This window comes from Pygocentrus nattereri, chromosome 19, assembly GCF_015220715.1.
Source record: "Pygocentrus nattereri isolate fPygNat1 chromosome 19, fPygNat1.pri, whole genome shotgun sequence".
NCBI lineage: Eukaryota > Metazoa > Chordata > Actinopteri > Characiformes > Serrasalmidae > Pygocentrus > Pygocentrus nattereri.
In genome coordinates, this window is record NC_051229.1 from 4,201,604 (window position 1) to 4,224,461 (window position 22,858).

At 41.5% G+C, this 22,858-nt stretch overlaps 1 protein-coding gene across 3 annotated transcripts in view; it reads left to right on the forward strand.

Moving 5' to 3' along the window:
- The window catches only part of kdm4ab (lysine (K)-specific demethylase 4A, genome duplicate b), a 129,863-nt gene that overhangs the window by 43,148 nt on the left and 63,857 nt on the right, over positions 1-22,858 (forward strand). The window contains exon 22 of one of the 3 annotated variants that reach the window (XM_037530927.1): positions 19,707-21,790. The exons of 1 other annotated variant lie outside the window; for it this stretch is intronic. In XM_037530927.1, coding sequence (XP_037386824.1) covers positions 19,707-19,834 — 128 coding nt within the window. In that variant the 3' untranslated portion in view covers positions 19,835-21,790. Of the gene's footprint in view, positions 1-3,810; positions 3,854-19,706; positions 21,791-22,858 lie in introns of those variants that run through there. One more of the 3 variants, XM_037530928.1, reaches the window with a different exon arrangement.

A 22,858-nucleotide genomic window follows, 5' to 3' on the forward strand; every position in this document is an offset into this window, starting at 1 on the left:
GCACTGCTCTTTATATAGTGTGTAAATTTCATAATGAATGTACCAAAATAAACAGCCCAAAATGACATGGAAAAATGTCTGGTTCCATTGACTTACATTAAAAGTAAAGTAGGTTTTTTCCTTCTCCTGTAAAGTTACCGTTTATGTGCTCATTTCAAAAGCAGACTTAAACACTCCTTGACTTTATTTCTGAGAGTTTAGGTGTATGTAAGTCTTTTAAAGTGGCTTTGAACACAGCTCAGTCAATTAGCCAATCAGACTGGAACTATCAGTTTTTAGAATTCCATTTATAAATTAATCTATAATCAATATCAATTGCAATAAACTACCAAGCAACATAATTTGTGAACAGTAGCTATGCACTGAGAAAAAAGGTATCTAGTGAAATGATGTTAAATCTAGTCTTTATGTCTAATATTCCTAATTTTGAGACTGTTGTGAGCTTTTTTTTTTTAATTTATTAAATCTGCCGTGTTGAACGGTATAAACGTTCGCTACGACGCACATGCAGAACGGACTAAAACTTTCCGATAGGGAATGTAATCGGATACAGGCATTTTCACTGTAATTATTCTTCTGTTTATTGGCTTATTTACAGGATTACCCACCTTCTTCAATCAGACAGAAATTTTATTCTGAATGGGCTCAGTCGGACTAACTATTCTGGTTGAGCTATTAGCCGGATTATTAACAGATTATTATCCTGTATGTAAATGTGTTTTCAGGTCCTTTCAGAAATATCGTAATTACACTAAGAGTGCGCATGAATGCCACCACAGTCTCAAAATCACTCATTACTAGCAGGAAATTCAGGTCTTTCTAAAAATCCCTGACTTTCAGAGTATTCCAGTTCTCTGGCAGTGACACAGGAACACTGCAAGTCTTTGTCCTCTCGTCCACATGCAGAATGACCAGGACACGAGCGTCATGCTGTCTGATTTACAGTTTCTGACTGGATTAAAAACACTGAGCATCTGTTAATCACTTTGGTCCATTATTACAAAATTTCTCCTCTCTTCGGCAGTAGAAGAAAAACAGAAGGCACAAAAATGTTGTTTCCAAACAAAACTGTGAAAACACAACACGACCTCTGATCTCCTAAGTAGGAGCTTCTGAGGAGGAGCTCATGAATTCAATCTATTTCACAACAGCTTCCCAGCAAACGCTGTTACATTGTGACAACCTGTTGTTTTGGTGCCCACAACATTTTCACAATGTTGAAATTTATACAACAGTTCCAGCCACGCAAGCTGATTGGTTGAGAGGCTTTCTAACCGTGCTGTTTCTTCACCATAACATCACGGTTTATTCACAAACACTGTATCACTCCACTGAGATGCTGTGGCTAAACAACGACTCTGACAGCTGTAGGAGAAGCTTTACAGACCGTCTGGAACAAAACAAAACACTTGGGTAGAGGCGCTTGTTCCTTGCTCGGTCACTTGGGTAGAGATGTTTGTTCCCTGCTCGGTCACTTGGGTAGAGGCGCTTGTTCCCTGCTCGGTCACTTGGGTAGAGGCGCTTGTTCCTTGCTCGGTCACTTGGGTAGAGGCGCTTGTTCCTTGCTCGGTCACTTGGGTAGAGGCGCTTGTTCCTTGCTCGGTCACTTAGGTAGAGGCGCTTGTTCCCTGCTCGGTCACTTGGGTAGAGGCGCTTGTTCCCTGCTCGGTCACTTGGGTAGAGGCGCTTGTTCCTTGCTCGGTCACTTGGGTAGAGGCGCTTGTTCCTTGCTCGGTCACTTGGGTAGAGGCGCTTGTTCCCTGCTCGGTCACTTGGGTAGAGGCGCTTGTTCCTTGCTCGGTCACTTGGGTAGAGCGCTTGTTCCTTGCTCGGTCACTTGGGTAGAGGCGCTTGTTCCCTGCTCGGTCACTTGGGTTGAGGCGCTTGTTCCCTGCTCGGTCACTTGGGTAGAGGCGCTTGTTCCCTGCTCGGTCACTTGGGTAGAGGCGCTTGTTCCCTGCTCGGTCACTTGGGTAGAGGCGCTTGTTCCCTGCTCGGTCACTTGGGTAGAGGCGCTTGTTCCTTGCTCGGTCACTTGGGTAGAGGCGCTTGTTCCTTGCTCGGTCACTTGGGTAGAGGCGCTTGTTCCTTGCTCGGTCACTTGGGTAGAGGCGCTTGTTCCCTGCTCGGTCACTTGGGTAGAGGCGCTTGTTCCCTGCTCGGTCACTTGGGTAGAGGCGCTTGTTCCCTGCTCGGTCACTTGGGTAGAGGCGCTTGTTCCTTGCTCGGTCACTTGGGTAGAGCGCTTGTTCCTTGCTCGGTCACTTGGGTAGAGGCGCTTGTTCCCTGCTCGGTCACTTGGGTTGAGGCGCTTGTTCCCTGCTCGGTCACTTGGGTAGAGGCGCTTGTTCCCTGCTCGGTCACTTGGGTAGAGGCGCTTGTTCCCTGCTCGGTCACTTGGGTAGAGGCGCTTGTTCCTTGCTCGGTCACTTGGGTAGAGGCGCTTGTTCCTTGCTCGGTCACTTGGGTAGAGGCGCTTGTTCCTTGCTCGGTCACTTGGGTAGAGGCGCTTGTTCCTTGCTCGGTCACTTGGGTAGAGGCGCTTGTTCCTTGCTCGGTCACTTGGGTAGAGGCGCTTGTTCCCTGCTCGGTCACTTGGGTAGAGGCGCTTGTTCCCTGCTCGGTCACTTGGGTAGAGGCGCTTGTTCCCTGCTCGGTCACTTGGGTAGAGGCGCTTGTTCCCTGCTCGGTCACTTGGGTAGAGCTGTCATGGAGGTGTTTTTATTCATGTTTTGATGTTTATGGCTTGAATTTAGTTAACTTGATTTAAGTTAACTTTTAAATATGATTTTTGGTTTGTTTAGTTATTGTTTCTTTTTTATTACATTTTTCATTCATTTTCATATTTTTTTTATTTACTTCTATAATTATTATAAATTTTTTAACATTTAATGTATTTTTTCCAACTTTTTGTTCCCTGATTTCTGGATTGGCTTGGGTACACTTTAAATGGGGGTCTTCCTCAATGTACTCTAGTTTAGACAAAGGTTATTTGATTGATTGATTGAATTTATGGCCTAATGCTGGTTCTAATAGTGACAGTTCACCACTGAATAGTAGATTTTCATGCAATTTCAAAGTGCGGGAGTGTTAGCTTGCTAGAAGCCTGTTCTACTGAGCTGGATGGTGTTGGGCAGATTGGAAACAAGAACCAATTTGTTTCCACGCTAAAACATTCAATTTCACAGCAAAAACTACACCCAATCTATCCCACATACAAAATTACCACTGAGTGAGCTCTGCACTCGGACCTATCTAGCTGACCATCTTATCTCACTGTGGTTTAGGTCATGGTTGAGAACCAGGTGCAGTATTATCTTTAGTCTCCATGACTGTTTGTCCTAATTGTTTGGAGTGGGAGTTTCTGACTGGCACAGCTCGTCTGTCATGGGATTACAGGAAAAACACATTGAGACATCGGAGCAGAAGCAGGAGCCCACAATCGAGACAGTATAATTAGTCTAGGAACATGTTCTGTTCGCTAAGAACGTAGGCTGGATTTGTTATACACGTCACCTGGTCATGCTGTGGGTTTAGAGGGCAGTCACTAATCACACCATTGTTGACGCAATGAATTAGCCTGTTCATGGAGCGTATCGCTGTTGTTGGAAGAAAACCTTGCATTTCCGAAATGGTAACTTTACAGGGGAAGGAAAAACACACTCTACTTTTAAAACAAGTCAGTGGAACCAGACTTTTTCCCCAAGTCATTTTGGGCCATTTCTTTTAGTCTATTCATCATAAAATTTACATACAATGTACACTATATGCCAAATGTCTTCACTCACCCATCCAAATCATTGAATTCAGGTGTTCCAGTCACTTCCATGGCCACAGGTGTATAAAGCCGAGCCTCTAGGCCTGCAGACTGCTTCTACAGACATTAGTGAAAGAATGGGTCGCTCTCAGGAGCTCAGTGAATTCCAGCGTGGTACCGTGATCAGACGCCACCTGTGCAGCAAGTCCAGTCGTGAAATTTCCTCACTACTAAATATTCCACAGTCAACTGTCAGTGGGATTATAACAAAGTGGAAGCGACTGGGAATGACAGCAACTCAGCCACGAAGTGGTCGGCCACGTAAAATGACAGGGCGGGGTCAGCGGATGATGAGGGGCATAGTGCGCAGAGGTCACCGACTTTCTGCAGAGTCAATCAATACAGACCTCCAAACTTCATGTGGCCTTCAGATCAGCTCAAGAACAGCGTAGAGAGCTTCATGGAATGGGTTTCCATGGCCGAGCAGCTGCATCCAAGCCTTACATCACCAAGCGCAATGCAAAGCGTGGAATGCAGTGGTGTAAAGCGCCGCCACTGGACTCTAGAGTCTGGGTTTGGTGGTTGCCAGGAGACGGTACTCTTCTGACTGCATTGTGCCGAGTGTACAGTTTGGTGGAGGGGGGATCATGGTGTGGGGTTGTTTTTCAGGTGTTGGGCTCGGCCCCTTAGTTCCAGTGAAAGGAACTCTTAAAGCTTCAGCACCAAGAGATTTTGGACAATTTCATGCTCCCAACTTTGTGGGAACAGTTTGGGGACGGCCCCTTCCTGTTCCAACATGACTGCCCACCAGTGCACAAAGCAGGTCCATAAAGACGTGGATGAGCCAGTTTGGTGTGGAAGAACTTGACTGGCCTGCACAGAGTCCTGACCTCAACCCCATAGAACACCTTTGGGATGAGTTAGAGTGGAGACTGTGAGCCAGGCCTTCTCGTCCAACATCAGTGTCTGATCCCACAAATGCGCTTCTGGAAGAACGGCCAGAAATTCCCATAAACACACTCCTAACCCTTGTGGAAAGCCTTCCCAGAAGAGTTGAAGCTGTTGTAGCTGCAAAGGGGGGGCCAACATCATATTAAACCCTATGGATTAAGAATGGGATGTCACTCAAGTTTGTGTGTGTGTAAAGCCAGATGAGCGAATACTTTTGGAAATATAATGTACTATATGTGACCACGGGTATTTTCAAATTATGTAAAAAAAAAAAACCTGAAAAATGACAAAAATGGAGATACGAGGTTTTGTTCCAGCAGCAGCGATATATAATATATATATATATATATACACATACACAGTGGGGCAAAAAAGTATTGTCAGCTGCTGATTGTGCAAGTTCTCCTACTTAGAAAGATGAGAGAGGTCTGTAATTTTCATCATAGGTTCACTTCAACTATGAGAGACAATATGAGAAAAAAAATGCAGGAAATCACATTGTTGCATTTTTAAAGAATTTATTTGTAAATTATGGTGGAAAATAAGTATTTGGTCAATAACAAAAGTTCAACTCAATACTCTGTAACATAACCTTTGTTGGCAATGACAGAGGTCAAACGTTTCCTGCAAGTCTTCACCAGGTTTGCACTGTAGCTGGTATTTTGGCCCATTCCTCCTGCAGATCTCCTCTAGAGCAGTGATGTTTTGGGGCTGTCGCTGGGCAACACGGACTTTCAACTCTCTCCACAAATTTTCTGTGGGGTTGAGGTCTGGAGACTGGCTAGGCCACTCCAGGACCTTGAAATGCTTGTTATGGAGCCACTCCTTCGCCCGAGCGGTGTGTTTGGGATCATTGTCATGCTGGAAGACCTAGCCACGTTCCATGTTCAATGCTCTCACTGATGGAAGGAGGCTTTGGTTTAAAATCTCATGACACATGGCCCCATTCATTCTTCCCTTAACACTGATCAGTCGTCCTGTCCTGTTTGCAGAAAAACAGCCTCAAAGCCTGATGTTTCCACCCCCAGGCTTCACAGTAGGTTTGGTGTTCTTGGGATGCAACTCAGTATTCTTCTTCCTCCAAAAATGACGAGTTGAGTTTTTACCAAAAAGTTCTATTTTGGTTTCATCTGACCACATGATATTCTCCCAGTCCTCTTCTGGATCATCCATATGCTCTCTGGCAAACTTCAGATGGGCCTGGACGTGTACTGGCTTAAACAGGGGGGCACGCCTGGCACTGCAGGATTTGAGTCCCTCTTGGCGTCGTGTGTTACTGAGGGTGGCCTTTGTTCCTTTGGTCCCAGCTCTCTGCAGGTCATTCATCAGGTCCCTCTGTGTAGTTCTGGGATTTTTGCTCACCGTTCTCATGATCATTTTGACCCCACGGGATGAGATCTTGCGTGGGGCCCCAGATCGAGGGAGATTATCAATGGCCTTGTACGTCTTCCATTTTCTAACAATTGCTCCCACAGTTGATTTATTCCCACCAACCTGCTTGCCTGTTGCAGATTCACTCTTCCCAGCCTGGTGCAGGTCTACAATTTTCTTCCTGGTGTCCTTCGACAGCTCTTTGGTCTTGGCCATGGTTGAGTTTGGAGTCTGACTGTTTGAGGTTGTGGACAGGTGTCTTTTATACAGACAACGAGGTCAAACAGGTGCCATTAATACAGGTAATGACTGGAGGACAGAAGAGCTTCTTAAAGAAGAAATTACAGGTCTGTGAGAGCCAGATTTTTTTGTGGGTGGCCAAATAATTATTGTCCACCATAATTTACAAATACATTCTTTAAACATGTCCATTGAGAGGGTTATTCATTTAAATTTTGTATGTGGGATGTGGGAACAAATTGGCTCTTGTTTCCAATCTGCCTAATTTTCCTGAATTACAGCAACACCGCCCAGCTCAGTAGAACAGGCTTCTAGCAAGCTAACACTCCTGCACTTTGAAATTGCATGAAAATCTACTATTCAGTGGTGAACTGTCACTATTAGAACCAGCATTAGGCCATAAATTCAATCAATCAATCAATCAATCAAATAACCTTTGTCTAAACTAGAGTACATTGAGGAAGACCCCCATTTACAGTGTACCCAAGCCAATCCAGAAATCAGGAAATAAAGTTAAAATGGCAAAAATATATCAAATGTTAAAAGTGTAATAAGATAGTCCTTTATTAGTCCCACAACAGGAAATTTTCATTAATAATCAGAGTAGTGAATAAGAAAATCAATGAACCAATAAAGTTACAACAATATAGTAACTTAATAAATAAGATGGAATAAGGATAAATTAAACATGTAATTAATGAAATAAATAAAGAAATAAAAGTTATAAAACAAAAGCTTGGTGGTATTAAAATGAATAAAAAAATTGAATAATAAAAATGAAACAATAACTGAAACATACCAAAAGTCCTATTCAGAGAGATTGACCCTGGTATTGCGGTTCTGGAAATAACTGCCTGGCAGTTCTTCAAAGATGGGTTGTAGTAGTGAGTGCTAAGCTAACAGCAAATCACATGAATAATTTTCAGTTCTAGATGAAAAAGAGATATTTTATGTGTTTTACTCAAAACTTGTGGTATAGCGTTTATTTCATTGCTGTCCAATGAAAAACAAGTATCTCCAAAACGGCAACTTTACAGGAGAAGGCTAAAACATTCTTTACTTTCAATGTAAGTGAATGGAAAAAGTTTTAATTCGAAGCTAATTTGGAGCATTTCTATTAGTCCAGTCAGCATGAAATTTTCACACAGTGTAAAGGATAGCTACAGCGCTCAAATAATGCAAAAAAGTAAAAATCGCAAAAAAATGGAGATGCATGGTTTTCATTGGGCAGAGACGATTAGACCTTCAGTTTCATGGTGACTCTCAGTAGCTCTGGTGTGGAGCTGCTGCTGTTTTCCATTTCTACCAACCCACAGATCAGGCTGCCCCTTATATTCAGTCAGTCTAGAACTTCCAGAAAGCCTAGAGTGATTGTCTCTTTGTAATTATGCTGATAGTTAATGTAACATGTTAGGAATACTCTTCAGCTCCTGAAGTCTCAACCAGTAGGAGAGCTCGCTTAACTATATCTGCCTAGATACCATGGAGGGAAACACTTGCAAATTTTTTTGGCCAATTTTCCACTCCAATTTTCCAATTCAACTCTCTTGTTTCCATCTGTAGCTCAATAGTAGTGCTTACACTTGCAGAGTTTAAACACAGGCGTGATTCTGTTGAATAAAACTAAAGGAAATTCTTTTACAGATGAATATTTTTTTAATTCTCAGAAATCATTAGGCGTTCTCTGGTTCTCCACTGCTTTAACACACCTCAGCACTGTTATATAACAACTCCAGCTGTAGCCAAAACCTGCCAAAGCAACTTAACCTGCCACACACTTCAAAAAATGTGGAAAATCTTAAGTGATACTTTTTTAATCCCACAAATGGGGAAATTCCACCTCCACATTTAACCCATCCGTGAAGTGAAACACCACATACACACTAGTGAGCACACACACACAAGGGGCAGTGAGCACACTTGACTGGAGCGGTGGGCAGCCCCATCCGCAGCGCCCGGGGAGCAGTTGGGGGTTAGGTGTCTTGCTCAAGGACACCTCAGTCATGGACTGTCGGCTCTGGGGATCGAACCGGCGACCTTCCGGTCACGAGGCTGGTTCCCTAAACTCCAGCCCACGACTGCCCCCAATATATATCTTGTCAATATATCTAATATTTTTCATTATAAGATTGTTTAACTTATTAAAGTCATTTTCTTTCTTGTTTTGAGTAATTTTATCTCATGAAAGTGTCTTATTCCATTGGCAGATCATTTTACTGGCTTCAAACCTGATTTCTTTAAATAAGCAAAATAATCTGCATTATTTCTCAAACTAAGTAAAATGATCTACCAATGGAATAAGACACTTTTACTAGATAAAATGACTTAAATCAAGTACAAAAAGTCTAGAAAAAGGCTAAAGAATCTTATAAAATGCCAACATCAATCTCAATAAGATATATTGACTACTTTTAAGATGTTTTCACTTCCTAAGATGTCATTTGCCGTAAATGTCAATGTGCATTTTTTTTTTTACAGTGCACTAGACAAAGTTTTGGTGGTTGCTGGTTTGGGGTGAAGAGGTCAATGTATCAGTTCAGTGCACAGCAGTGTTAGCTGACATGCAGCTCATGCCTTGGCTTTGACCTCCTAATTCAGAGTACATAAGATACACAGGAAAAAACATGTTCTGCTCACCACAAGGTGTGGTTGAGACTCCCCCACAGGAAGGTATTCTGTGAAATGGTTATAAATACACTGCCAGATGACTGAGACGTTCAATAGTTTTGACAAGATTTTGGCCTAAAACACATTTTTAAAAAGCTCATTCATGGCGGAGTTTTACACACCAGGGTCAAAGAAAACTGATTTTCCATCATCATTTACATTTCTGGCATTTGGCTGACGCTCTTATCTAGAGCGACTTACAATTTGATCATTTTGCACAGGTAGGCCAAGGTGGTGTTGGGAGTCTTGCCCAAGGACTCTTATTGGTGTAGTGTAGGGTGCTTGCCCTGGGATTGAACCCCAGTCTACAGCGTAGAAGGCAGAGGTGTTACCCACTACACTAACCAACCACCTCATCAATATTCCATATACTCAGATGACTCATGTAGGTTCTCTGGTGGTTCTGGATGGTAAATAAAACGTCTATATCTGTGTTGTAGTCATGGCGACGCCTGGTTCCCATCACCACCACTGTAAAGACGTCTGAACCATTTCACACCAAACCCACTCAGAATCTCTCTGTTTACATCTCAGTCAAAGACTAATGCAGAGATATTGTAAAGATCTGGTCTCGTCCTGTAAATCGTTTGGCTCTCTTGGTAATAAAACGTCTCTGCCTGTTTTGGTTGTAACGAAGGACTCGTTCTTGGCGAAGGTGACCTGGGTCAGCGGTGTGTGCGTGTGTTCACATAGCTCTCACTCTCACCATGTCCTACTTAAGCTGGCCACACTGGAGCTTTGTCCTGGGCTGAGTCCACCTGACCCCACGCTCTACCAGCTTTGGCAGCTCCAGCGGCCCGAGCTCCGGTTACACGCTTCATGTTCTCCGCTCCAGCGCAGCAGCCTCTAGGAAAGTGGTCAGTGTATCAGTGGTCAAGTATAGGGATGGACCATATCAAGACATAACAGTGGGAACCCTCAGGGCACTCAGAAGAGGCCTAATGATTTCTGGGATCATGTCTAATTTTTAGCTCATTTTTATTAAACTGAATTAACATTTATTGTGTTTGAACTGTAAGTCCTGTAGTCATACATTTTGGTTGAAAGCAACTCAGGAATTCAGTCAGGAATTTCGGTCCCATTTTATAAGGTCTCTAATAACTGTGTAGTTACATGTGAACAACATATGCAACAACAATGTAACTATTAAAGGTTTAGTCACTGCTGCAGACGGATTACAGTAACACAGCTTATACAGTTATACATGTGTATCAACTTCGGTTTTGCCTCATATGAAAACCGTAAGTGTATCTTAATAGTTGTAACAGCCTATTGTCTGTCATGTAATTACACGAGTAATAACAAATGTAATTACGTTTGTAATCAGACTGGAATAGCAGTTTTTTTTAGTTTTTTAGCAGTAAACACCCCACACTACACCAATAAGAGTCCTTGGGCAAGACTCCTAACACCACCTTCACCTACCTGTGTAAAAATAATCAAATTGTAAGTCGCTCTGGATAAGTGTGTCAGCCAAATGCCGTAAATGTAAAAGGAAGTATGTAATAACTATGTAATAACTTACATTAAGATGTTACTTATACTGTGTCTATCACCAAGCTCTCCTGACATTCAGCTCGCATTTATGTTGCTAGTGCTTTAAACCAGTCTCTACTGTAACAGAACAGCAGACGCCCCCTTATATTAACATGTAACTTCAATAACATTAATTAAATGTGTTGCGTTAAACCCAAAGCGTCTATATTACCACTCCTTTATTACATAGTAACTACATAACAACTACACTGTCCGCGTATTTTAGAGTGTAACTTTAACACTAAACTACAGGAAAGTTCCTCTGTAGAAGATAAACTTGTGTAATTACATGAGGCAAAACTGATACACATGTAATTACATAGGCTGTACTTCTGTAGTCCGTCTAACATTGACTAAAACATCAGTAGTTACCGTGTCAATGCGCGTGTTATTCATATGTAACTACACAGTTATTAGAGACACTTTATATTAAGTGGGACTGGAATTTCTTTCCCGTTTGATCTGACAGAGATGGAAACAAGTCACAAAGTCTCAAGTCTTCACACTCAAGTCCTCAAGATAGTTGAGTCTCGAGTCAAGTACAGAGTCAGTCAAGGCAAGTCCCAAGTCAACAGTCCTAATCTTCGAGTCCTAAACAGTTCAGTCTGCATTCTTCAGCTAATTTAGGGCCACAACACTGAGTGAAGGTAACAGTACTGTAGCCTTTTAGTGGCAGCATGTTAGCAGCGAATGGCTGCGCATTCAGTTTTTATTACTATTATTATTATTTTTACCCTTTCAAATAAAATACAGCATCCATGGTACAGAGAAAACCATGAGAGGTGTACTGAATACACAGAGTAGTGCAACTGTACATGAAAAGAATAAAAATAATGCTACTTAATTTAAAAAAAAAAGAAAAAAAATATATTTGAAGAAATGTTTGATGATTTTTGGCAATATTGAGGATGCAGGATTAAACTAATGACTAGCTCAGCACTAAAACCAGCTCAGCCAAGAAAAAACAATCACTGGTTTGAATTGAATTTAGACGACAGAAACCGAAACAACTGAGCTGAACAAGGTTTGCAGAAAAGGCAGCAAAATGATGGTGAGTGTTTGAAGCTGGCTTTGCCTGGTTTTGCCAACAGGTTCTTATTTGAATTCTCCGTTCCACCTTAAATGGTACAGCAGGTACGTTCCGGCGCCTGAATGCTGCACTGTTTAAGGTGGAACAGCAAATTCTAACATGAAGCTGGCGAATAAAGTCGATTTCAGCCTCGTGGTGAATGTCGCGCTTATTTTACCTGCAGAAGCTGCTAAAATGGGTCAAATAGAGAGCCGTGCTTCTTTGTTACCATGAGGAAATTGGTCCGTTCACCTGGTGAGTTTCTCCAGTAAGAGTTTGTGTGTTTCCAGCTTAATAGACGTGAACCTGAGCTCTAAATGCTTCGCTTGTCTTCTGAAATAAAATAATGCTGTTTATTCCGTTTACGGCACGAAGTGAATTAATTCACATAAAAAAGGAGGCGGCTGTGTAGAGTCCCGTCTGCAGTCTGACTCTCCACATTTCTGACACTTTGAGTCTCGAAATTTCCAAGTCAAGATGTTCAAGTCCGAGTCAAAGTATGAGTCACGGGTGTTGAAGTCAAAGTTGAGTCCCAAGTCTTTGTCGATTTTCTAAAGTCATCAAATTCGTGAATCAAGTCGAACTTGAGTCCAAATCCCATGACTCGAGTCCGCACCTCTGCTATCTAGACAGATACAGCCAAGCAAGCTCTCCCATTGGTTAGGACTTCAGGAGCTGGACTGAAGGCCTTAGGGAGATTAACACTGAGTTTTTCGGAAGGTGGACAGCGAGGCACACTGTGATGTGTTCCTTTCCTAAGGATTCACACTGCTGAGATTTTCCAAGGCTGCGCTGGGCTGCTCTTCGCCCTGTTGCCTAGCAACAGATACCAATCGCTTGTTAATTCAGGGTTGCCAGCTCTCACGGTTTTGGCGTTAGACTCACAAATTTCCAGAACGAAGTTGTGTCATGACTCTATTATTGCTGCTGTGGGAAGAAAACCTTGCATCTCCATTTTCATCATTTTTCAGTTGATGTCGTCATCTGTCATAAATGACTTGGAAAGACGTCTGGTTCCATTGACCTGCGTCAAAAGTGAAGTAGGTTTTTTCCTTCTCCTGTGAAGCTACCGGTTTGGAGATACGAGGTTTCCTTCTGACAACCGAGTTAAGTTTTTTGTGCATGATGACATCAGACTGGTTCGTATTACAGCCTGTTGAGAGGACATTGGCTTCAACTCCTGCTGCTCTGATGTTTTATATGTCAGGATTGTGGCTGGAGAAAGTTTTACATCTCTCTCTCCAGAAGATCACTCCATCCCACACCCTGCAAAAAATAAGTGATCTTAAATCTGGTCAGCATGTCTCTTTCCCATTTTGAGATGGTTGTGCCCTAATTAATAAGATATTATAATAAGAATATTTAACTCATTTCTAGACATTTTGTACCTGTTTTAAGTCATTTTATTACGTTAAAACAAGCAAATTTATCTGCCAACATAGTGAGAATATTTTACTTGATAAAGTTACTTAAAAGTAAATGTGTGAAAATAAGCCAATCTTTAAATAAGCCTACAACAGTCTCAACAGGAGAAATATTGGATATATCGAGATATAACTAGACTCAAGATCATTTTCCTTGACAAGACTGTCAGCGTGCCCATATTTATCAGGCACTCCAACGTAAGAACACTAATCAAAAAACAGTTATTATCAGTTCGTGCTGTTCTATTCAGTGCTCTATAAAAGCTGGGCTGACGCCAGATCAGTCTTACTGTGAGACGTCTGATGAATCTGGGCCAGTGTTTGGACTTGGGTAAATGGTTGAATCTGCTATTGTTCCTAAACGTGTCTCTCAGACTCTCTGCTGACTTAGTTCCTTGGCTGCTGTTGTGAGTTAATTGTTAAGCCGTCTTCTCCTTGCCTGTCTAGAGAGCAGCAACCCGCTCAGACTTTCTCTGCTAGTCCTTAGAGCCGGGCTGCCAAACTTGACCTGTAGAAGGACCGTATTTAAAAATCTCCTCAAATCTGTGGGCCAAAATTTGAATGAATGTTGTACTGTACCCTGAACTGACCACTGTTCATTCAGACCTTAAAATATTAGACAAACACTTGAAATATTCCAAATTTAAAGTCCCCCCAGGTGCTCGGTCTGTTAAACCTACCCATTTGATTGGCCTGCCATCCTGTCTTTGCTGCAAGTTTGTTAAGACTTGGGCTCAATTTCCGAGCTGCTGGTTTAAGGTTAAGTGTTTATAGTGGCTGAACTGCAGCTGAAATGCATTCAGGTGATATGACTGGTGTGGAATTGCGAAGGGTTGGATTGGTAGGATTGTGTCATGGGCCTGATCTGTCGCACAGGCCTTGAGTTTCCCACTTGGAGTATAGAGTAACCAAGGGGCTCAACTGTTTGATTGAAAAAGCCTCAAACGTGCATTATTGTTATTGAAAACTGTTTGATTTTGCTCATTATTTTTAGCAAATGTCAGCGTTTCGCAGGTAATTTAACGCCTGGCAGCTGCAGAGCAAGGCCAGCGGCTAGACCTTGCGTTCCTCACCCTCCCACTTCACCTGGAGCCCCTTTCATCGTGGATCATATCAACATCTGCTGACAGAAAGGCCGTGGCTAGGACTGAACGGCTTTGTTGGCCTTTTTTCTGAACCTCCTGCCAGGTCTGTACCAGCCTGTAAGCTGTGATGAATGAAAAATCATCAATCATCTCATCAAAAAATGTAAAGGGGTTTGCCCACTTTTCACTGCACCTCAATTAGTAGCCTGGTCAGACATCCTTGAATGACTCAGACCTGTTCCAATAGTGCAGATGAGTTTTAATGATTCAGATTTTATCTCATTTTTAATTGCTTACTGGGTGCTTTCTTCAGCTGCAGCTATGGCACTGTACTGGGAAGTGGGTCACTGCGGGGATGTGGTTTTCCTACGGCCCAGTACCGCCAAGAACGGAAAGCAAAAGCAAAATGGGTCAAATATTACCACAAGCCCCGTCCTGAGGACTCCCAGATGAGATGTATGCCTCTCTTTGTGTTCTTGAGAACGTTAGGAGTGGGAATTTTCTTCAGCAAACCAGAAAATAAGTAATTCCCTCTGAAATATTTTCTTTATGTGGGTGAAGAACCCGCCACATTTTGCTCTGTGCTCTACATGCCTCTGGACATACTGTTTCTGACCAACTCCAGATGCTATAGATATGTAAATTGTGAAAAGGTTAACGGTTAAAAGATATGATGGTTCCAGCCTCAGTTAGGGTTGGGTAATATGACTGTTATTGTCCTACTAGATGAGTAGAAACTTCATTAGAAGAATTGATCTCCTTTTCAGATCCTGTGACTAACCATAACAAACTGCAGTGAGATTTAAACAGTGCTGAAGTGATTACAATGGTAATACATTGGTTTATAACAAATAGAGAGTAGCAACACGATGGAGCCCACCCACTTTTTCATTGGCACATCTACATTTGTCAATGTCCCACCTACTTTTGTCATTGGTCCAACCATTTTTATCATTGATCTACCCACTTTTTTATCATTTGTCCAACCACTTTTATCATCACTGCTCCGACCACTTTTGTCATTGATCTACCCAATTTTATCATTGGTCCACCTACTTTTGTCATTGGACCACCTATTTTTATCATTGGTCTACCCACTTTTGTCATTGATCTACCCACTTTTGTCATTGATCTACCCACTTTTGTCATTGGTCCACCCACTTTTGTCATTGGTCCACCTACTTTTGTCATTGGACCACCTATTTTTATCATTGCTCTACCCACTTTTATCATTGATCTACCCACTTTTGTCATTGGCCCACCTACTTTTGTCATTGGTTCAACCATTTTTGTCATTTGTCTACCTACTTTTATCATTGGCCCACCTACTTTTGTCATTGGTTCAACCATTTTTGTCATTGATCTACCCACTTTGATCATTGGCCCACCTACTTTTGTCATTGGTTCAACCATTTTTGTCATTGATCTACCCACTTTTATCATTGGCCCACCTACTTTTGTCATTGGTTCAACCATTTTTGTCATTGATCTACCCACTTTGATCATTGGCCCACCTACTTTTGTCATTGGTTCAACCATTTTTGTCATTGATCTACCCACTTTTATCATTGGCCCACCTACTTTTGTCATTGGTTCAACCATTTTTGTCATTAATCTACCCACTTTTATCATTGGCCCACCTACTTTTGTCATTGGTTCAACCATTTTTGTTATTGATCTACCCACTTTTGTCATTGGTCCACCTACTTTTGTCATTGGTGCAACCACTTTTGTCAATGGTCCACCCAGTTTTGTCAGCTCATCCACTTAGACCATTCAAAATGACTGCTCAAATGGACTTTTGATATTACACTTCAATTACAATTTTATTAATAAATAAACCACAATAAAACACAAATTGGAATATTAAGCTCAATATGCATTCCTACCAGTATGAGTTTGATAGTACAGATACGCCAAAGATGAATCTGATGACTAACAAAACAGTCGGTGTAATTTTTCATGCCACTCATGTTACATATTGTTACTTTTGCCTTGTCGTCCAGCTTTAGTCCTTATATCAGGCACTCAAATGACAAACTTCTCAGAACATTTTTGCTTCTGAGCTTCTTGGTACTGAGCCATTTTTGGTTTGCATCACTAGTTTCTGTTCACTCTTCAGGCTGCTTTAGCCTGGGGAACACAAGCAACCCAAGCATGGTGGTGATCATGTGCTGGTCAGATGGGGCCACGGGGCTGTAAATGACCCATATCATGGAAGATCAAATAATCAATTGGTTCATTGAAACTAAGGAATTGTATGTAGTTTGTTAACTTGCTTTAATTCAATGTTAAATCCACCTATTCTTCTACTGCAGTTTAGCTCCGCCCACTCACACTGAAGTTATAAGGAGTGTTTCAGGCTGGACTGCTTTCTGAACAGTCACAGTGGAGTACAGCCAATCAGAACTGAGCTCATTTACATCTATCAGTCTTAAAGGTACAGTACCAAAATTAGCCTGTTTAATTCACCGTTGACCTACCCACAATCTCTAAAATAATGCCTTTTATAGGATAAGCAAAAAACATTGTCAGTGTTGATTCACATCAATATGAATTTGTTCTTGTTATTATTTATTTCAGACCATTTCTATGAGTGCATTTGCCATAAAATTTTCACAGAAAAGTGCAAATGTAAAAATTAGAAAAGGAAGTCATGAGATTCGTAAGATTCATGTGTCAATATTATGATATAAAAGAACTGTGCCAAAACAATAAGATTTATTATTAACTTATTATCCAAATTTAACATCAGCATTCAAATAAGGAGCCAAAGTCCAGCTCCGTTTGCGGAAATGAAAGTCCAATACAGTAATGCTAACAGCAGATAAGGACATAAACTGACTCATATTTACACTGAAAAAGGAATGACGCTTTCTAGAAATAATTAACTACTAGACAGATATTTATTAAGAAGTTGTTTTCTGCTAAAGAACTACACTATATTTCCAGAAGTATTCGCTCGTCTGCCTTCACACACATATGAACTTGAGTGACATCCCATTCTTAATCCATAGGGTTTAATATGAACTCTTCTGGGAAGGATTTCCACAAGGGTTACAAACGTGTTTATGGGAATTTCTGACCGTTCTTCCAGAAGCACATTTGTGAGGTCAGACACTGATGTTGAACGAGAAGGTCTGGCTCACAGTCTCCACTCTAATTCATCCCAAAGGTGTTCTATGGGGTTGAGGTCAGGACTCTGTGCAGGCCAGTCAAGTTCTTTCACACCAAACTGGCTCATCCACTTCTTTATGGACCTGCTTTGAGCACTGGTGCTCCGTCATGTTGGAACAGGAAGGGGCCGTCCCCAAACTGTTCCCACAAAGTTGGGAGCATGAAATTGTCCAAAATCTCTTGGTGCTGAAGCTTTAAGAGTTCCTTTCACTGGAACTAAGGGGCCGAGCCCAACTCCTGAAAAACACCCCCACACCATGATCCCCCCTCCACCAAACTGTACACGTGGCACAATGCAGTCAGATGAGTACCGTTCTGGCAACCACCAAACCCAGACTCATCCATCAGATTTCCAGATGGAGAAGCGTGATTGGTCACTCCAGAGAACACGTCTCCACTGCTCTAGAGTCCAGTGGCGGCGCTTTACTCCACTGCATTCCACGCTTTGCATTGCGCTTGGTGATGTAAGGCTTGGATGCAGCTGCTCGGCCATGGAAACCCATTCCATGAAGCTCTCTACGCTGTTCTTGAGCTGATCTGAAGGCCACGTGAAGTTTGGAGGTCTGTAGAGATTGACTCTGCAGAAAGACGGTGACCTCTGCACACTATGCCCCTCAGCATCCGCTGAGCCCGCTCTGTCATTTTACGTGGCCGACCACTTCGTGGCTGAGTTGCTGTCGTTCCCAATCGCTTCCACTTTGTTATAATCCCACTGACAGTTGACTGTGGAATATTTAGTAGTGAGGAAATTTCACGACTGGACTTGCTGCACAGGTGGCGTCCGATCACGGTACCACGCTGGAGTTCACTGAGCTCCTGAGAGCGACCCATTCTTTCACTAATGTCTGTAGAAGCAGTCTGGAGGCCTAGGGGCTCGGCTTTATACACCTGTGGCCATGGAAGTGACTGGAACTCCTGAGTTCTGTGATTTGGATGGGTGACCGAATACTTTTGGCAATATAGTATATTTAAAGGCAAGAAGTAAATTACAAGCAATAAGTGAAAGGTTCTTGGGGGAAATGGAGGAGAGTTAAAGTTTTCTGAATCTTTCCATACTGGCATTTCCACACTGTAAAACCAGCTGTTCAGGAGGTCAGTGAAGGTTAATCTCTGTCTGAAGGAAAATGAGCAGTTTAAGGATGAAATATGCGGCAGTTTTACATTTAGGCCTGCTACCTCTTTCATCACCTGTCGTAGTCTCGCTATAGTAACACTGCTCTCCATAACGACTTTCACTGGAGGCACAACTCAGGATGTCAGTCAGTGTTTGGTACAGATCAGTTACTGTCAAGATTTGTTTCTGAACAGTGAGTTATTACTAATTTATTAACAATGGTAGATTCATGCAATTGGTTACAGGTTACAAGTTGCTGAAAACTGGGTTCTGATTGGCTGTGTCATGGAACTTGTTTTGAATTTTGAATGCATGAATTACTCAATAACTAATTGTCATTATTTGTTTCATGTAGATTTCAAGTAAATCATTAACTTCTGTAAATTATTAACAATAAATTATTCAGTAACTGCTATGAATGATTCATCATCTGCTGTGAATTATTCAATATTTCTTATACATTATTCAGCATCAGCTATGAATTATTTATTATCTACTATGAATTATTTATTATCTACTATGAATTATTCAGCATCAGCTATGAATTATTTATCTACTATGAATTATTCAGCATCAGCTATGAATTATTCAGCATCAGCTATGAATTATTTATTATCTACTATGAATTATTCAGCATCAGCTATGAATTATTTATCTACTATGAATTATTCATTATTGACTGAATTATTCAGCATCAGCTATGAATTATTCGTTATCTACTATGAAGTATTCATTATTACCTATGAATTATTCAGCATCAGCTATGAATTATTTATCTACTATGAATTATTCATTATTGACTGAATTATTCAGCCTCAGCTATGAATTATTCGTTATCTACTATGAAGTATTCATTATTACCTATGAATTATTCAGCATCAGCTATGAATTATTTGTTATTTACTATGAATTATTCAGCATCAGCTATGAATTATTTGTTATCTACTATGAAGTATTCATTATTACCTATGAATGATTCAGCATCAGCTATGAATTATTCAGCATCAGCTATGAATTATTTGTTATCTACTATGAAGTATTCATTATTACCTATGAATTATTCAGCATCAGCTATGAATTATTTGTTATTTACTATGAATTATTCAGCATCAGCTATGAATTATTCGTTATCTACTATGAAGTATTCATTATTACCTATGAATGATTCAGCATCAGCTATGAATTATTCAGTATATATGATGAATTATTCAGCACCTACTGTTTTGTTGTTTATATTATCTTTATTTCAGTGTAGGAGTGTAGGCATCTGTGAGAAAGCTATTTTGGCTCTTAGTGTTAATGAATACCCCTGCAGGCTTATGGGGCCTGTTGGAATTTACTCAGCTGAAGCACATGACCACACAGCACCATCACTCCCACAGCCGCGGCGGCAGAGCAGCGGACGCAGAAGGGTGTAAAACAGGCGGCCGACAGTGTTGGTGAGTGACGGCCGCTCATGTGATGTATTATAACCCTCCGAGTGCTCAGTCGGAGCAATGATGGAAGCTTTGAGACAGAGAGCTTCACTCACTCACAGATCACATGAAATACATTACTACATTAAATTATTAGACTTAATTACAAAATTAAATTAACTCCTTCATCTCGAAGGGCTTGTTAGTGGCTCCGCACTCCGGTTCCTCATTCTCATCACTACAAAACTTGCACAGCCGTTTCACAGGAGATTCATTCATATTAGATACAGAATGCATAGTTATTAGTAGATCCTAAATATTCATAGTGGATGCTGAATAATTCATAGTAGATACTGAACAATCCATAGCGCTTACTGAATAGTGAACCCCAAAATGAATATATGAACTAATATTAATATTACAAACCTGTTATAAGTCTTAACGAGAGTGTGGGAGTGAGGTGTGGACCCAGATATGGCTCATTAGTGTTCACATGGATCCTGAAAGTTCGGAATTATATGTAATAATACAGTGTAGCACTGTAATAAATAACAGGGGATATTTGTACCACATAAAGATTTTGCATTTAACCACAACAAGACACTCATTTTGCAATTCAGTGATTATTTATTTTAAAAAATTACATTCATGTGTTAAACTCTAAGGGTCTGTAGGGGGATGCACGCTCCTTAACATGATTACAGACCTCATGCATTCATTTAACCCTTTAAACTGCAGTTTGAGTGATCAGATATTAAAGTACTATATAATACCCAGTCTCTACTATGAATCGTTCAGTATCTATTATGAAACTAACTGTTCATTTTTCTATACCGGTGAGACTGAGAAAGAATGGACCAACATACAGACTCTTGGAGTTTAGGGTGGTCCGCAGTTATAGAATCATTTATAGTCGTTTTGGATAGTAAGCTTAGGATTAATACACGATTAATAATCTTAGGTTTAAAGGGGTTAAACTGTTGGAAGCACCACACGATTTGTGGCCTTTTGTCTGTATTTCTAGACTCTCCAAATTTGGGAATGGTACATGCCGTTGGAAATGGCTGGCATTAATCTGCGGTGGTGTGTTTTTCATAGGCTGCCAGTGATGTAATAGATCACGCACTGGACGGCTAGGAATTTGCTTCACTCCACAAAATGTGCCTCAGAACATGTTTATCAGGGGCAAAGCGCAGAGTCACTGAGCACTTTATTAGGAACACCTCCTTGCTTCTACGCTCATGGTCCATTTCATCAGCACCACTTACTGACAGCTATTGATCGTGTTGGCTTAAAGGCAAAGCCCTTTGTGAGAAATCTCGGTGTGACTTTTGACTCCCACCTCAGTTTCTCCTCACACATCAAGGAGCTTCTTCAATCCTGCTTTTTTCAACTTAGAAATATTAGTAAAGTTAGGAGTTTCGGCCCTTTTCTGACATTGAAAGAATCATTCATGCTTTTGTCTCCACCCGTTTGGACCACTGCATTGCCTCATTTACTCGTCTGAGTCAGAGGGAGGTGGCTCATCTACAGCTTGTTCAAAATGCAGCTGCTCGTCTTCTCACTAGGACAAAGCGCAGGGAACATATAGCAGTACTGGCTTCTCTACACTGGATGCTGTAGAATTGATTTTAAATTTTAATGCTCACTTATCAGGCTGTTCATAACGAGGCTCCAGCCTCCGTCACTGAGCTCTCACGTGCTCTTCATAGCGCGAGAACTTTAAGGTCTTCTAATCAGGGGTTACTAACTGTTCCTCGTACTAACGTAAAATCAAAGGGGGGCCGGGTTTTTGCAGTTTATGCTCCAAAATCGTGGAATAATCTTCCTACTGATGTCAGACTCTCTGAATCAATCGAGGTTTTTAAAAAACGTTTAAAGACTTATTTTTATTCTCTCGCTTTTAACAGCTTTTGATCAATGTGCTTTATAAGCCGTGTGCATTTGAGTATTTAATTGTGTGTATTACTTATTTGAGTATATGATCATAATGATCTGAATTGTCTTCTATTGTATTTTATTTGTAAGTAGTTTGTAAAGCACTTTGTGAGTCACTCTGGAAAAGTGCTACATAAATAAAGTTTTACTTACTTTGTAGTTCTACAGTTACAGACTGTAGTCCATCTGTTTCTCTGATACTCTGTTACCCTGTTCTTCAGTGGTCAGGACCCCCATGGACCCTCACAGAGCAGGTGGATCATTCTCAGCACTGTAGTAACACCGACGTGGTTGTGGTGGTACGAGTGGATCAGACACAGCAGTGCTGCTGGAGTTTTTAAACACTGTGTCCACTCCCTGTCCACTCTATTAGACACTCCTACCTGGTTGGTCCAACCTGTAGATGTAAAGTCAGAGACGACAGCTCATCTGCTGCTGCACAGTTTGCGTTGGTCATCCTCTAGTCCTTCATCAGTGGTCACAGGACGCTGCTGGCTGGATATTTTGGTCGATGGACTATTCTCAGTCCAGCAGCGACACTGAGGGGTTTACGAACTCCAGCTGATCCACTCAGACCAGCACAACACAGTCAGTGAGTGTATACAGTATATGCACATCTGCATGAAGATATAAAACAATGATCAATGCACAGTGAAAAAGTAACACATTGATTTAAACGTGAGCATAATTTCCACATTAATAATATATAATGCAGCACAAAATATTAATATTTTCTCTTAAGGTTTGATCAGAGACCCTTATTAGTCCCACAACGGGGAAATTTCACCTCCGCATTTAACCCATCTGGGCAGTGAAACACCACATAAACACTAGGGGGCAGTGAGCACACTTGCCAGGAGCGGTGGGCAGCCCAATCCGCAGCGCCCGGGGAGCAGTTGGGGGTGAGGTGTCTTGCTCAAGGACACTTCAGTCATGTGCTGTCAGCTCTGGGGATCGAACTGGCAACCTTCCGGTCACGAGGCTGGGTCCCTAACCTCCAGCCCAGTTTACACGGTTTGATAGTAGCAGTGCTAATAGTGTTGAATCTTGCATATTTTATTCATTTGTGTAAATGTGTGTGTATAAGTGTGTTGTGAGGCCTCGGTGTAAAATC